The sequence below is a fragment of the Temnothorax curvispinosus genome, unplaced genomic scaffold (assembly GCF_003070985.1).
Source record: "Temnothorax curvispinosus isolate PA1 unplaced genomic scaffold, ASM307098v1 QBEX01002827.1, whole genome shotgun sequence".
In the NCBI taxonomy this organism is placed as follows: Eukaryota; Metazoa; Arthropoda; class Insecta; order Hymenoptera; family Formicidae; genus Temnothorax; species Temnothorax curvispinosus.
In genome coordinates, this window is record NW_020212607.1 from 209,073 (window position 1) to 227,075 (window position 18,003).

Here is an 18,003-nt window from a genome sequence, read left to right on the forward strand (position 1 = left end):
GAGTTTCGAAAAGAATTAATATTTCACCAGAAAATGCGAAACTAATCATTCTTACATCACTATACAGTTACAAAATTTCATACATGTTTTCTGCTTCTCTATCATACATGAATCTGATATCGAAGTAAGAGAGACATTTGTATTCATGACCAAACAAGTCGCTAGTACTCCTTTCCTGCCATCAGCAATATTTACCGCCGGTAAACATGACAGAAATCTTTCATTGAATTCCTTGCTTCACTCGGCGCGCGTTTCATTCTTCTTTTCATCTCTCTCTCTCTCTCTCTCTCTCTCTCTCTCTCTCTCTCTCTCTCTCTCTCTCTCGTCATTCTTCTCTCGACGCTCTTCTCGCTCTTATTTTCATCTACCGTCACGCGACAATCTCGTTCGTGTCTATACCTGCAAGGATAAAAGAATCCCTCGCGACTGACGCGACCTTTGCGACATGGGAGACCCTCGTGCAACCGCGGGAGAAAAGCGCTTTGAGCGGCGATGAATCGTCGACGACGAAAATTCGCTGCATGGGTTACAAAAGGGAAAATTGCAATCACATGAGAACAAAGTGCTAGCGGCTTGAAATACTCCAACAATAGCACGCTCTATATCTACTATTAGATTAAATAATTAATTGAGTGAAAGTTTAAGTGACTGAGAAAGAAAGAGAGAGGGAGAATTTTATTTCAAATCTGGCTTGAATATTTTCCTCATTCTTATTAATGTGCAGAAATTTATATCTAATTTAAAGAGTACTCTGATTTTTTTTTACTTTAGCATAATATCTAAATGGACTGCATAATTTTCTACATTCATATACGACAGTAAAATATCGATCAAATACCGCTCAAGTTGTTCGCAAATATACTGAAAATTACACGGACCTCCATATGACTTGGACGACGGATTTATACCTCGTTCTACGATATGCACGTATATGTATGTGTATATCGAACCACTTTACCACTACCACCGAATCTAATTGGTATACACATTAATACAGGTACATTAACAGAGGCTGCGATTAATTACCCGTCCGTGACGCGCAATGCAGTCCAAAGTATTCCCTGTACGCTAATAAATTGAGTTCACGCGCGATAGCGCGAGCGACGCACAATTAAATATAGCGAGCAAAAATAAAGCAATATTACTTTTTCAAATGTGTCAAACGTAATTCGCACGTTTCTTTTTCTCCGGAAATTTTTTCGCACCACATGACACGATCCAGTTACCTTAACTAAATCCGAAATTAGTTGGCAGTTTCGTATTAATCGTGTTGTGCCGCGCGCGCTCGCCTGACCGCTGACGTGCTTGCTCTTCCATCACGTCGAACACATCGCACCAAAATGGTATATTGCTGTGTCGCGGATGTAATCACAGTACGTGGACATGTAAATCCAAAACGATTCACTGTACCCGTAGCAAGATGCGCACAATAAAGAAATCTGCGCGCCACCATTTTTGCGAATTAGCGATTTTGCAATCGTATACGCCGCCTCCAAACTTCTCGAACATGTCTATCGCCTTTAATATTGTAATCGAATATCTCGGATGATTTCCGTTCATGGCTTGTTTCAAAGAAATATGCCATGTCGGACTGGGATGTTTAATGGTGCGATTAATATGTACTTCACAATGAAGCAGTGGATAATAATTTTCAACGTGTGAATAGCAGAAACCCGCCTTAATCAATTCTCCGATATAATCTAACAATAAGTAGTGCATTTTTATTTTTCTCGTTTCTAAAGATTGTAATTTGTAATTGTAAATTGCTACTACGAACCGCTACGCGTATCTTTTTGCTTTAAAGCAAATTATAAAAATGTATAAAAATTTTAATATAAAAAAAATTTTACAGCATGTATGCTTTAAAAAGATTTTCATGATAAAGTTATATGATATATTAACAACAAAAATCATATTCCGAATATGTTTGAAGATTCAGCCAATTTTAACAAATATTAAAAAATTATTCTATATTTTTCAATTACTATCTAATAAAACAGAGTTAATAGCTGGTAAACCAGAACTAATCAACCTAATTAATAACATAATATAATCAGTATATATTATAGCATAATCTAGAATTCTAGAATTAGTACCTTGTTGTATTAGATATAGTAGTATTATGTGCTAAAGTGGATTTAATTATCATGCAGCTGATAATAATACATATGCAAGTTATTATTTATTTTGAAATTATTATCATCTCTATAAACATTAATTACACGTAATATATGTATAATATATCCGACATATGGAACGTTTAATATAAATAACTAATACTACAGAAATGCAGTAAAAGATATATAATCTCTTCTTCAAAAATTTTATTCTTTCTTGAAATATTCCGCAACTTCAAAATAAACGATCCCTACGAACGGTGACGAGCAAATTAAATTTTGTTGTATTAAAATATCAATTTAGAATTTGTCAATAAAATCATAGATAAAAGTAATAATTTTCGATCACTATTATTGTTATTATTATTATGCTAAAAATTTTAAATAACACGTTTAAACTGTTTAATTTTAGTGTTAGATATTATAATAGAGAAGCATAGTTACATATGCTTATTATATATAATTCCATAATCACGAGAGATACCGCGTAAGCGGTCGAAAAAGGAAAAGTTCACGAGAGGTTTAATATGTTAGAATCTCATGAGAAAAAAAGAAAGCGAGAACCACCGGATAAGGTGGACCACTTGGTAGCGCTGTTACTTTTAATTAGAGCAGCCAGCCGCTCTATTTCGGAACGATTAGCAAAGCGGAGTCAGAGACTTAGCAGCAATTTTTACTCATTACGGCTTTCAGAAAGATCCCTGGGGTGATGTAGCGTGAAAAGATGAAAATCCCTCTCGGGACCAGACGTTGTCTGACATAGAAACGACTTTTCGTTACCGTTCTTTGAATCGTTTCCTCTTAAAATAATTAGTTATTACGCAGCTGATAAAATAATAAAGAAAAATTTGAAAATAACACTCACCTTTCGGCTGTTCCCATCCTTGGGGTTTAAGTCCGAGGCTACTGTCCCGAAAATGGTTGGCTGAAAAAGAGATTCGTAGTATTCATTAGTCATCTTAATATTTTAACTTTGTAATAAAATATTTAAAAAATATAAAAACAATATAGATGTTTATAATAATTAGAGTATTCATGTGGTCACTGATGATATTGTATTTTAGAAAGTAAAGAATTAATGTCAGAAAAAGAACAATTGTTATATAGATATATTCACAATAATTGTATAAAGTAATAATATATATGGCAAAAAAGCTCATGTTTAACAAATATACGTCCATCACAAAGTCGAACTAACTATAGTCCTAATCACATTTTAACTGACAATATAATTAATATTAAATTATAAAAAATGGTTGACCTAGACTAAGTTGTTTGTGACAATTTATTCGTAGTACTTCTGTTTTTGATAATTACAAACAACATCTAAATAATGTCAGTTTCGTGCAAATTTTTATTCCTAGAATTCGCGCGCGCATTACAAACGCCAGTCGATAATTAATGCGATAGTCAATCAATCACGTTATGCAGCTATTGCAAATTTATCTTTCATCGCTCGCACAACTTTTTTTAGGGATTATAAATTCATAATTTTCGCTTTATTCAATTTTTTATATATAATCGTAATAAATTGCAAGCATCTTGTAATTAGTTGGATAAACATAGCTAACAAATAACTGTCCGAAATTGTCGGTGAACATTGCATTTCACACGAAATTGTCAGGATCTGATGCTGTCATATAAAACTGCAAAATATCGCCGTAAAATCACGATACTCGTAAATTCAGGGATAATGTCTCATTCAACAGTGTAGACTAGCCATTATTTACCCTGATGCATGATATATTGTAGCATCTAAGCAGAATAAATAAGATAACGCAATACGATATACATATAATTTAAATTCAATAAATACTTTTACAATGTGAACAACTGAACAAAACAGTATACATAGTATTCTCTAAAATAATCTCTTAACATCTGTGCGCATAAATGATATTTTAGGAAATGTCGAAGAGTTTTTTATGATAGCAAACTATATATTAATAATTTAATTTCTTACTTTTCAAAAAAGTACCCAGGGAATAGTTATTTTTTAATATTTAATAGTATATAGCAACAACAATATTATGATTTTGTAATATATTGAAACAATCATGACAACATTAATTTCCTGAAAATTATATCACACATGTCACGATTATTTGGTCGCTCGCGGTCGAATCATCTCGCAACGTTAATTTTGGTAAATTATTACATCCGATCCCATTAGACAATTTACGCATTTAACGCGCCACATATTTTACACGATTATCGTTCACAAATTTTACGTCAAACTGTATTGGCAACAAACCGTTGACTGTTACTCGATCCACTCGCTTAATTTCAGATCAGCCAAGCCACAGTCAATATTTTATGAGGCTTAATGAAAACTGTCAACGTGACGACAGCTTTGATAAATAAAGCCAGTTTTTACACCCAGCCGGCGATACGGGTGGCCGTTCTCCTCGAGTTTTAATGCATCGTCCGCGTTGCAACGAAATTAAATCGCTCATACGAAGTGACGCTCTAAGTTTCTTCATGTATGTGTAAACTCATGTGTACCCATATATTTATGGATTATATAATAATAAAAGAAGAGAATATTGTGTACTATCTCTATTACTCTATTATCACTTTATGTTGATTTGTGTCCGTAATATTAAATAAAGTTCTTTATTACTAGACAATGATAATTGTTCATGCACTCGTTTTATGGATTCAATTCCGTTAATATATATATCACCTATATAGCGACAAAATATAATTGCTATTTAAAATGGTACCATAAGTAAGCGAATTACATATACATGGAACTAACACACAAGTACGGATTTATATTATCATGACAGTCATTTGTCTTCTCCTACTTATCGCGACTGTCACTGATCTTATAATTTCAGGTGGCACATCATACTATTTGTTTTGATCACTTCATGTTTTGGCATTCATCCAAGGATTAAATATATTGTATTTCACAAAAGAATTAAAAATGTAATCTAATTTTAGTATCAATGTGTGATGCGCATCGTAATAATTCTTTTATAAAGGTTAATAAGATTCTTTTATAATACACATTGTAGTTACTTATTTTATTTTATTAATTCTAAAGTCTTATATATTTTTGATTTTGCTCAATGTATCACAAATGTTGAACACTAAGAGAATCATACAAAAAAAATTAATAAAATTAAGTATAAAGTAATAATTCTGCGCGTGAAACACATTTGGTGAAATTTTGTAGGTTTATATACAATTTCTGGATCGTTCATAAAATATGAACAGAAGTTTATCTACGCGTGACAGTATACTGATTCATTATACGTTAATCCTTCGTTTAACTGTATTATTAAAAGTCTCTATCCTCTACGTGTTTTTAATTTATTTAGATTCAATGAGTGTCATTACAATGAAATCCAATTTAAATTTGCAGGATCTTCTGCATCGCGGAGATAGAAAGTTTGCCTCCGCAAAATCGAGTGTCACCGACAGCAGCAGCAGAAACTTCCAATATCTCACTAAAAAATCGAGGCAGCAAAATTACTTGGCTATCCTCACGCGCAAGGAATTTTCCCTTCGACCGTAGTAAATAATCAAACAAAAACTGTGACAGCTTATTCTCGGAACTAAATTTATTTCATATAAAACTTCAGAGAAGATTTTTTTTTATTTCTTTTGCTTTATACTTGCGTAATAATTTACATGGGATTACATAGTTATAATAAAATATAATTTAGAATTGGATAGGTAGAATTAGATAGGTAGACTGCGTAGAATTGAGGATTTTTTTTACCTTTATAAAAGTTTACTTTAACATTATTTTATTAACAGTTCACATACACACAAATAGCAATCTATATTTTGGTTACCAAATCGACAAGCAAGAGTTAACGCAAATTAAAGACGCAAATTAAATCTCAATAAAAGAATTTCTTTAAAACAGGTTCGTGCACTGATCATCGAAATTCAGAAGACGCGGACGGTCGCAAAAGTCGAGATGATCAAGTTCAGAAATAGATCGCTATGGGATTGTCGAGTCTATAAAAACTCACTCAAGGAAATTGTTATCGATATCGAGGCACATGAGGCCGAAATCGAAAAGCTGATAGCAAAAGACAAGAAACGAAGTCGTGACAGGCATGAGTTCACATCGGCTTGCCACGGAGAGATACCAAGGGAATTCTCTTGAAAGTCAAAAGACATCGTCCAACGAAGAAAAGAATCCAGGAAAAGATAGCTTAAACTTCAGAGAATCATATGAAGATTCATTAGATTCGCATGTCAAACGGAAAAAGAATATATAATGTCGATACAACTTATAATATAAATAATTGAGATCATACAGACCTTAAAATTAAAAATGTTAATTCCAAAAACAACAAAGCCGCTTTTATGACTAAAAACAGAAAAGAGAATTGAGTTGAGACATCGAGAGAAAAAGAAAGGTTGAAAAAAAATGATTACTACACAAAATAAAATATACGTTCATTAAAATTTCTAGAAAAATCAGAGAAAAGAAAATTTCATTCGATACCAAATGTGATTTCAAAGAAATCATGAAATCCTTCTGAAAAATCTGAAGAGATTTCTTCAAATTATTTTCAAAGAAACGATCAAATTGTAAGAAGATAATCAAAAGTTTGACAGATTTTCTGCATTTATAAGTAAAAGATAAAGATATTTTGAAAGAAAATAATCGTACCAACCGTAAATGTTTCAATCATAAGAAATAACAATAAAGATATCCTTAAATTATGTCACCAACAAACCAGGTCGACATTAGAAAAAATATAAGGAATATTAATTACAAAATGACAAATTTAAAATTAGATTTAGAGATGGTACGAGTATTTTAAGTTACAATTAGCTACAGATCACCTGACGTGATAGAGCAATTCGGGCAACAGATTCGGTTTCAGCACGCTAAAATCCCTCGGAAACGATTATTGAAATCTGAGATTTAAAAAAAGTCGTAATTCGTCGGCCTATATAATCATTTCAAAGATTATTTCAATTTGTGTACAAAAGAAGAATAAAATTAATTAATTTTCTTCTTTACACTATAGTAAAAATATTAACTTTTATTAATTGATGAATGATAATGTTACGATACTGTAACAACACAAATATAACTGTCTTGATAAATAAAAGTTACGTTCAAGAAATTGATATACATGATATTGCATTGTCTGTCTCAATCGGTTAGTTTCCGCCGTCATATCATATTTTATTGTTATGTTTCAAATATCACAGGGAGCTGTATGGATAAAAGAAAAAAATTGAATTAATTCATATATATCCGCATGCTGTAAGACCGATATGGATGTCTTAATGATGTTTACAAAAATAGGTAATATAGATTCACGAAGTGTCTCGCTTAAACAAGCGAACAAAAATAAAAATTAATCGGCCGCGAACACATATGTACTGCTTTAATCGAATGCATAGTTTATTAAGACGAACAAAATGCGACCAAGCGATGCGCGTATCGAAATCGGACACGGCACTCTCGATTTTCCGTGCCATTTGCGAGATCGTATTGGTTTTGCATTGATACGAATACTACGATCGATAACATACGTGACCCACTCTAGTAAACGAAAATAGATATTATCTCCTTTCTAAGATCGCACAAAGCCATTCGTAGGTCACACACAATTATTTAATATATACATAATCATATTCTTAATAAATAAAAAAAACAGCTATAATGGAGTCAAATCAATAAATAGAATTACGAATATGTGATTAAGTTTCGAAAATTCCTTTTACTTATCTTGTCTATTTCTGATGTTTTGTACAAAGAAATAGCGTCTGCTCAAGAATGTTCGTCTACGATCATTTTTACTGATTGGAAAGTTATTACACTAATGTTTGTGATTCAATTCTTCGTGGTCTCACAATATTCCATTGAAAAGATATCGCGACTAATCGGTACATACCGATTCTTCTTCGATAAGTTCTAGGATGATTATAGGTGGAGAGAATTGCTACAACGGGGTTCGTTCGCGGATAATAAATCTGTCCCCACTATTTCAATCGGTCAGTATATGTACATACATGATGTGTATATCATATGCTGCCGGACAAAATGGCCATCAGCCATAGTAACCACCTGTTCGTGCCTGTGGCATTTGTCTTCTGCTTTCTGTCACCGTTCATTCATGCCTCGGATTCATATAGTAAGCAACCGACTCTTTATTTTACACGACAGTTTTATAATTTAACATCCTGCAAAAAAGCTGCTTATATTATCTCAATTTGCAAAAAAAAGCGACAAAGATACACGGTCGACAAGTACTAATATTAACAGTAAAAGTATGATATTTTATTTGACGTTTTGAAGAAATAAAAATAAATTTATATAAAGGTAATTATATAAAGGTAACTTTTAAAATGTTTACTAAATTTGTAAAATTTCGCGATTTTTAGAGAAAATTATCTTAAAATATCACTTTTTAAATGTTAAAATTTATCAGTAATTTTATGTTACTATATTTTTAGTAAATATTAATAATTAATTTAACATCAATATTATAGTCTTATTTCGACAAACTTTTAGATAGCAATCTACTTTAAGTAAATACGCACAGATAAATCTTACTAAACATAAATAACATGACCGTGTGATTTTGGACAAAGTTAATGCATTGTAAATGTGCAAATTTAAATACGGAAAGAACTTATGGAGAAGTGCCGTAATACGATCCACTGTGGTGATCGTAGCCACTGTTACGCCATAATTTATGACGTAAGATACGACAAGCCAAATAAATAAAAAGAACAAAAAAGAACAAAAAAAAACAAAAATCAATCTGAGTCCTATAACTGCCGTAACACGGAATCCTTATCTCTATCCGCTTCAGCGGATCGAGCAATGATCGCGAAATTTCTAAAAGAAAAAGATCGGAAGAAGACTGGCGTTTCTCTTGTTTTCGCGGTGAGATTTCTATGATTTCTTTTTATTGTCTTCTTACGTCACTGTTATCGAGATGAATCGTATTTGATATGACTAAGAATATCGATCGGCACGCTGTCGAGGTTACGCTGATTATCCGACTTGCGATAATTTGATTTAACTCTTATCTCATCGAGTCTAAATCCATTGGAAAATCACCATTTTCACAGTGGCACCTCAATCAGATTGTTCACAGACACGAATAATATTAGAAAGTGTATTGGTTGAACGGTGAATTGTAAATACGTGCATGTTTGTACTTTATTCCATTCTCTCGAATACCGCGGCAAATGTGCCGTGAGTTAAATATATCTTCGAAGTTTGCGCGCTCTTTCCAAATGCTTACATAACTTTCTCTATTTTAACTTTTGTATAGCATTACTACAGATTAGAAGATTAGATCATAAAAAATTCTGTTACGTGAATAAATTATTTTAATTTTTTGTAGTATATATCCGTGTTACTAATATATCGATCACTAAACAGTATCGTCTAGGCTGCGTTCCAAAATTTAACCTCGGTAACTAAAATAGAGTTCTATAATTCTATAATTCTATAATTAGAATTATAAAATTTTATCACACAAACAATAAAGTCTTATTTTCATCTGAGCTCCAACAAACGTAATAAAATTTTGATATGAGAATTATAGTTATAGGTATATAGAAAATATTTAATAATAAATCTTCAACAGTGGTAAAAAAAGAGATGTGTCTAATTTTCCTTACAGAGGAGTTGACACCAAATTAATTAATGACTCGTAACTGAAAGAAATCGGAATATATGTGATCATCGTAAGAGAGACAAATAGAAGTCAGAATTAAATAATTAAATAATTACACTAGTGCGCGTTAGAATATGAGATATGAATAAGAATCTCATAATTATTATTCTATCTAGCACGAGATAAAGAAGGCTCATTTATTAATGATATTCAGTGGTTTTCATCGAAAATCTTTTTGAACAATTAGGTTAAGCCCTGACGTCAATCTGGCAGATAAACTTAAATCCGTTCGAAATGGTTAGCATCGATTTTCTATTTCCGGTGCAGATCGTATCGCGATCGTAACGCGTCGGCTAAAGTCGCGGAGCGTTTCGCATAAAGTCGTGGCCGAATGCAATCTCCGTGCAGCGATAAAGGCTGTCGGATACTTTCAGCTCGTTATATCGATCCGCTCAAAATACGGTGCTAACTTCGTAGATTACAGTTTACTTCAGTGTCGTACTCCAGCGTCAAAGGGTAAAGTTGCTTTTTCCCCAACACAAAAGCTGGCGCACCCAAAATCTAATTCCATCGTCAGTAGCGGAGCATCCTGTGCGTCACAAAATAAATTAAATTCTACTAAAAGTGCTGCCCATTGGCGAGTTAATGTAAATCAGAATTTCTTTTTTGTTCTTGATTTACCTCGAAGTCGCATGTAATACAATACATATTACTATATGTATGTCACGAATCTTTGTAGCGCTTCTCTTTGATCTGATAACATTTCATCTGTAAATTATATGTTATAAACTATCTTAATATATTTTAATATCTGAAATATGTACGTTACATTCATACATTACATCTGACACGTTATAATGACCACTTTCTGTTTAAATTATGTTAAAAATTAAAGGAAGATGGTGGTTATTGATCACATTCTTCTGAATTTTGTTATATTTTCTCCATTTCCTCTTAAAATATAATATCAATAACGAACAAATCGTATTAGTCTTCGAAATTAAGCGCAGTCTCTTGGTTTTATCGAATATACGAGGTCTGTCAGAAAGGTAACGAGATTAAATCGATAAAACCTTTTATTATACATTTGTGACTAATTAAATTATAATGATCCTCTTTAAAATATAACTCACCAGCATCTACACACCGCTGCTATAACGGTATTTCCACTGTTCGTAACATCCGGCATCCTAATCGTTTAAAAATGTGAGACTGTTTATGCTGTCCGTCACCGCTCCTTTAATTGATTGGTCCTTTCTGATCGCTCCTTTCTGATGCTTCAAAATCGTGCCTCTTAACATTTGATTTTCGAAAATAAAAATGTCGCACAGAGGGAGAGGTCTGGTGAGTAGGGTGATTGTGTAGCACCGTTTTGCACACAATCCCTTTTTTTAGTAAAAAATTCTCGAACTGAAAGCGCCGTATGCGCCTGAGCACGTGATGATAAAACATGATCACCAAATGCTTCTTTTAACTTTTCATTAAAACAATTTATAACAATTTAACACAAAACTATATTGTATATCTTTACGGAATATTTTATCGCTCCATAACGATCATGAAAACGATAACGATAATGAGGTCTATTAATACACCCTTATGTAAAACGTCATAATGACAATGAGTCGAAACTTATACTGCTTTTAAAGAAAGAACTAATACTTTACGTTCTGCCTGGGTTACAATTTTTCAATGTTGCCACATTGTACGCTACAGATTTAATCTCATTACTTTTCTGATAGACCTCGTAGGATTAAATTTAGCTAAAGTCAATTATCCGAAGATAAATTTTTTCGTAACTTCAAAGTGACTTGATGATTGCTAAAAAGAGAGTTTCCCCGCAAAACTAAACGTACAAATAAAAAAAAGAAGCGACAGAAAATAGCCATGGTGACGACACATGCATCCGTATGCGCGTATACGCGGATGTCTGGCAGTTGACGAATCAAAAGTAAATACCGGTAAATGGACTCCACGCGAGAGCCGACTACGGCTGCCATAACGCTTTACTACGCTTTTATCTTGTTAATTACCGTCTATACCTCGCTAGCAATTAAATATCGTTAAACTGTACTCGATTGTGGTCAAGAGCGTGCAACTTCAGCTATGTCAGCAAAACGATTCGTTTCATTGTGCATTTACGAGCTAATACGTGTTATACAAAACTGATCTCTTTTCATACATTTATCACCTTCATGCTTTACAATGCAAACAATCTTTTTATATTGCCCTCATAATTAGTCAACAAGATTTTTAAACAACTGATAAATATTGGGACGGATCAATTATTTTATGAATAGTCGGATTGATAATTAATAGACGGATGAAGTAAACTTTGCAGTGTTAAAGAGAAGAAATAATAAATGATGAGTCTAATGGCAAAAAAAAGATGGTTTTATAAAAGACATTGATAAATATAAAAAAAAAAACAAGTTGCAAATAATTATATACATTATAAATAGGAAATACAATTACTGTTGTGAATAAATTATATTTATCTGTTTGTTAAGACGATCGATGACTAAAACTTTGATAACCGGCCGCTTGCGCAGTTACTAGTTGCTTTAGCATAAAATAATACATCTCCAAGATTAATAAATAAGAAAGTCATCAGGAATGATAACGCAAAGTAAGAGCCATTAAGTGGCTCTTTGATAAGGATTCTCGACTTCAAGTACTTTGGTTTATTTCACATTATATATTATTCGAAATGTACCAAGTAATGATTAAGTCTCGTCTTTAAGGATCAAGTATCCAACGTCAGTCTTGTTTGCAGATTACACTGACTCAAGACAGTTCGAGAAGAACCCCGCGATTTCGAGGCACATCAGGAACAACATTCAGCGGTTACCAAATTACAACTGGAAACCACCTGACAAGTACTATGGCCCGAGGTATTTCGGTAAACCGCAGTCAGTCACTTCGTTGATAATACAGATTGTTCATAAAGTTTCCGTTTTAGTTTCTGTTATGTCAAACGTCTTACATTTAAATTAAGTCAATAATAACGCCAATTTATAGAGTATTAAATAATCTCTTTAAAAAATGAATATATATATATATATATATATATATGTATATAATTAGACACAGTTTGTGTAAAATAAATCACACAAATGGCTTAAAAAAATTCCATACTCATTCTACAAAAAGAATATCAAAAGTTGACATATACCTGAAGAATAATAATTATAAATTATGAATGAATAAGTCTTTTTAGATAGTACAATTCGTGAAACAAAATTGCAAATAAAGTTATACGAAGCCAACCGTTTCAACAGGAAAGAATCGACGGAGAGAAACCTGGGGATGGAATTTACAAAACCCGAGGATTCGGAACAAAGGATGGCGAATCCGTGGGTAAAGAAAATGCAGGAGATAAGCCGACAGGAGAGAGAAAAATGGGCAGCGTATAGAAGAAACGTGAAACTTACCCTCGACAATGTCGAAGAAACTACGAAAGCAGGAAAACTTACCAACGACAAATCGATCACGGTGAGGACACATAGAAATTGCTTTTTTTGGGAGGAACATTAAATTAACCACAGCATTTTTTTTCGTTGTTATACTTAAATACGGAATTTCCAAGAAAATCATCATTAAATTATTTTTTAATATTTTTTGTTGCTACAGAATAAAATAATATTATTTAATACGTTACTTTTAATATAAAAATGAGTCATAAAATTAAATTGAAATCGCAATAATAGATATTTCGACGCAAAATAATTGCGTGTTGCCAACTGAAGATTTATAGATTCAAATTATTAGAATGTGTTTAAAGTCAATTTAATAAAATCATTTATCACTTAATAAAATTATTAATGTTAGTCAATATTCAAAACATATGATATTTTGTCTACATAAAATGTGAAAATAAATACACTTTTTCACAACTGAAACATCATTATCTTAAAGACTTTTTAACATAAAATCAGCTTTTTATTGATTTTTTTATAGAGCTTTTTATAAAAAGATGAAAAAAGAAACGTAAAAATATACGGAAAAATTTTAAATATGTTAATTTGTACATTTTTCTATGATTTCTTATTATATAATAGCTTGATCCTGCCACTTTAAAACCACTCGTACAGGATCTATCAGCAGATCAAAACACCACAAACGTGAAAGACGACTCTTCTAGCAATCGATTGCACTCTTCTTTGTCAAAACAATACGCAGAGACAAATGTCGATGGAGCATCTAATAAAAAATTCAAAAGTAATGGATGGAGTACAGATATCAAAAATTCATCTAAAAAATTTCTTCAAAAGACACCTATTACGGGAACTCATCAACGACACAAGGACTATGAAATATCCGACATAAAAGAAGATCCATTCTTCAAACGGAATGCAACTACCGATTACGAGAAAAGCGAACTCGGAGATCATCTCAGTTCCATAATAAATTCGCATCCTGAACAATCGATCTCACAACAATTGAAGGATTCACATATCCTTAAAAGTAGTACGAGCACGCATAGAAGTTTTACGAAATCTTCAGAAAATGATAAAAACTTAAATTATATGAATAGTTCCAAAGAATCTCCTATAAAAAAATACTCAAAACAGTTTAATTTCCCTCGAAATAACAAGAAGGAAAGTAGCAACAACAATAAAAAGATTGAAGAGAAAAAAGCGAATTCGTTGATACAGAAAAGCAAGAAGAATGATAATGTAAATTCACATCCTGCAGAGTTAGTCTTACAACAATCAAAAATTCCACATGTCCCTAAAAGTCCTATAGATAAAAATTTAAAAAAGTTTTCTGAACCTAGCAAGAATTTATATCATAAGATCGATTTCAATCTTCCTGTGAAGAAATATCCCAGACAATCCAGTCCTTCTCAGAATGACAACAAGGAAAACAATGAGGACAATAAGAAGGATGACGAGAAGATCATAGCTGCGAGATCATTGATGTGGAAGAGCAAGGAGGACAAACATAATGCGGAAGGAAAGGATGTGACAGGGAATCACGAAATATCGTTTCATTCTGGTAGGTGGGGCATGAGCGTCTCATCGCCGCCTGTAAAATTTCTGAAGGATATGTCTCGACGTTCGAAGCATCGGAAAAATGAGGAACAGGTCGAGGAAGATGAAAAGCGCCATTTGTTTGGTCGATGGGGTATGAGCGTCGCCTCACCTCCGAAAGAATTCTTCGAGGATATCTCGATGCATCGAGGACACGGAATCGAACGCTTCACTGCGAAAACAGAGTCAAGGCCGAACGAGGTCAAAGGATCTTCCGATGATCGACCGCCAATTCATCAAAGTCATCGGAATTTGCAAACGACTCTGGTTCAACAATTAATGACTGATGAGCACTATAAGAAACTTGTGAGGACTTTGCTTGGAAAAGTTCCAAACGGTCTTTATGATTCCAAATATCCAGATTCCAACTGGAATAACTATCCAACAGACACTGACCTTAATAACGACTTGTTTTTAGGATTTTTACAAGCTTTGCGGTCGTATGTCTGGCAGGATGACATGGATATACCGATGTCCTGTCGTATGCGAATTCCATACGCTTCATTCCGTATCTAGAAAATATTCTTCTTTACTTTGCACCTACTTCATTTTATTGTTGTTGAAGTAAAATGATTAAAAGTTAGATAATTGCACTATGAAAAATAACCGTTAAATAATAATAATTAAAAATTCTAAAAACATATAATAGTTCAGGTAAATGCTTATTCATTCGTGTTAAGATATCTTTGTTAGGATAAATATTAATTATTTTTACTTTGTAGTAATGTTTCTCACACACGTGTAAATATATGTTTTAAATACGCGCATTATCATTTTTTCTAAAAATATATTGTTTTTTTCATATTATACTTTTTCATATACTAGTAATACATTAATTTTTTCATGTGCTTTCAATATATTCAACACTATAATAAAATACTGAATACAATTCATTACTTGATTCATTACTTAATATGTATTTTTCTTGTACGCCTAAACATTGCTAGTCAATGTTCTTTTATTAGTTACATTAGTAAAAAAAATGCACATGTGCAAAAATCGTAAAATATAATTTAACGAGAAGCTACTATACCGATATCGTATAATGTTCGTACCGGTAATTTTCGTTATGAAAACAAGATAAGCAATTGATTTATTATTAATGACAATATTATGTTTTATGTACACACACAATAAATTCGAAGCACAAAGATAAATACAAAAGCAGATAGCGAATAAACTTCTTTTGATTTAGCATTAGAGGTACAAAATTTTAATATTTTATTACTAACGTAAGAAGTAATAAAAAAATTATAATATTGCTAACAATCAAAGAGAGAAAGTTAATTACAGATAAAATTATTACACTTCATATTTAATTGAATTTGTCGATGCGAGATGGTGAGTCCGTAATTCCTAAGCACAGCGATAAATTAATATAATCAGTCTATTAAAGCAGCATGTTGACATTTTGCGGCATCGTAATATCATGATACCTAATTTACAACTTCGCATCATATATAACCATGTAATCATAGTTTATGTATTCACGTTAATCGTGCAAATCGACATGTTGTTTGGTAATATCTCTTGTTTCTTCTTTCTGTGGTGGCATGCATCTTTTTTCGTCACACACTTCGTTACAACGAGGCAACATAAAAGTCGTCCAGGAGAAATACGCAGAAAGTAAAACGACATTCCACTAGGATAAGCCCCAGAAGGGGAATCGTCCTCGGGGAAGAAATCCTCGGACATGACAATAAATCCGCTCGCAATGTTAAAAACGCGCGACAGACTGCATCGTTAGATTTTTTATCGTGTACAACCGTACGGTCGAATATTTATATACACAAATACTACATAAGTAATACTTGCTTTTATTTCATATAATGTTCAACATTCCTTGCTGCATTATTACGTATTTTTGTCTATGTGCAAAAGCATCAGCAAATATTTAAAAATACGAATATACGGTCAATGCACTTCTTTCTTTTATTTCTTTCAATATCTCGTGCTTTGCATTTGCGTTTAATCTTGTTGAAAGGTGTTTTAATAAATTATTTTAATCTCATATATATTAAATGCTAAAATAAAAATACATACATTTCAAAGACAAATTTTAAAAACAAAAAGTAGATTTTTTATAAAATAAAATTAAACTTGTAATATAAAACATTTGATTTTATTTAAATAATTGTATGCATTACGGAATTTTTATATGATGCGATTCCAAGTGGTGTTATTACTTTTATTATTATTACATTATTGATAGACCTAATCGCGTAAAATGTAAAATTAAAGCTATTTAGATGCATGAACGTATCGTAGAAAAGTCAATCGTAAAATATCGTCATTCTATACTATTATTAACAGAAACTCCGTATTCAACCATTTCTGGTAACATTTCTAGTTCGCTCGCTGCCAATACGATTACGACCATTACGCAATATGTGTAGAAGTCCTTGATATTGACGATCTCTCGTCAAAGTGTTTGAAGCGCATTAATAAAGTTTTCTCATCGTAATGTAATTTATACCATAAGCTTGCAATAATTTATATACATAATAACTTTGCGATTAGTAATAACGCCTAAATAATAATAAAAACGTAATAAATGATATGAAAAACATAATGAAAATAATGATGATAAGCTGATATAAATTTCTAAACGTTTTACGTTCAATTTCAGGAGTTAATTAACCATTAATTATTTCAGCATTTAATATATGTATATAAAGACTAATTTTGCATTTTGGTGACATGCGTTTGTATAAATTATAATCAGTTTCAAAAGTCATTACGGAGTTGTTGTCCAGAGTTACAATTTTGATGATTAAAGATTATGTAGGAGTTATAACTCACTATACATATATTTCACTCTATATATTTCAGAAATAATTTCAAAATATCTTTAAGATAAAAAACATTCGCGTAAAACAGTTATATATTGATACGTAAATTAATTAATTGTTCATATCGGCTAAAGAGAGAATAGATAATGTTTGCCGAAATTATTAAAAAAATAAGGAAACAAACCGTGAAGACGAGACAAGATGAAAGGAGTAAAAGAGCAATCGATAATTCGGAGATAGCAGGAAATTTTTGGTATATATTCTCGCAAAAAGTTCTTGCTATCGTCCAAACGTTTTCCGATTAAAATTACACGGAAGCTCTTTTTACATCTCGGTCGTAACTAACGGATGTTTGCAGATCTTCACTGACTGATATACTGCAAGAAAGTACCAAGTACCATCAAAACTAGAATGGAGAACTATCTCATTTTATGTC

The 18,003-nt window shown here is 32.1% G+C and overlaps 1 protein-coding gene across 2 annotated transcripts in view; it reads right to left on the reverse strand.

Moving 5' to 3' along the window:
• LOC112451929 overlaps positions 1-18,003 on the reverse strand; it is a 285,962-nt gene that overhangs the window by 150,128 nt on the left and 117,831 nt on the right. For both annotated transcript variants that reach the window (XM_025011844.1, XM_025011843.1), the window contains exon 4: positions 2,983-3,042. In XM_025011844.1, the coding sequence (XP_024867612.1) occupies positions 2,983-3,042 (60 nt within the window). The remainder of the gene's footprint in view (positions 1-2,982; positions 3,043-18,003) is intronic.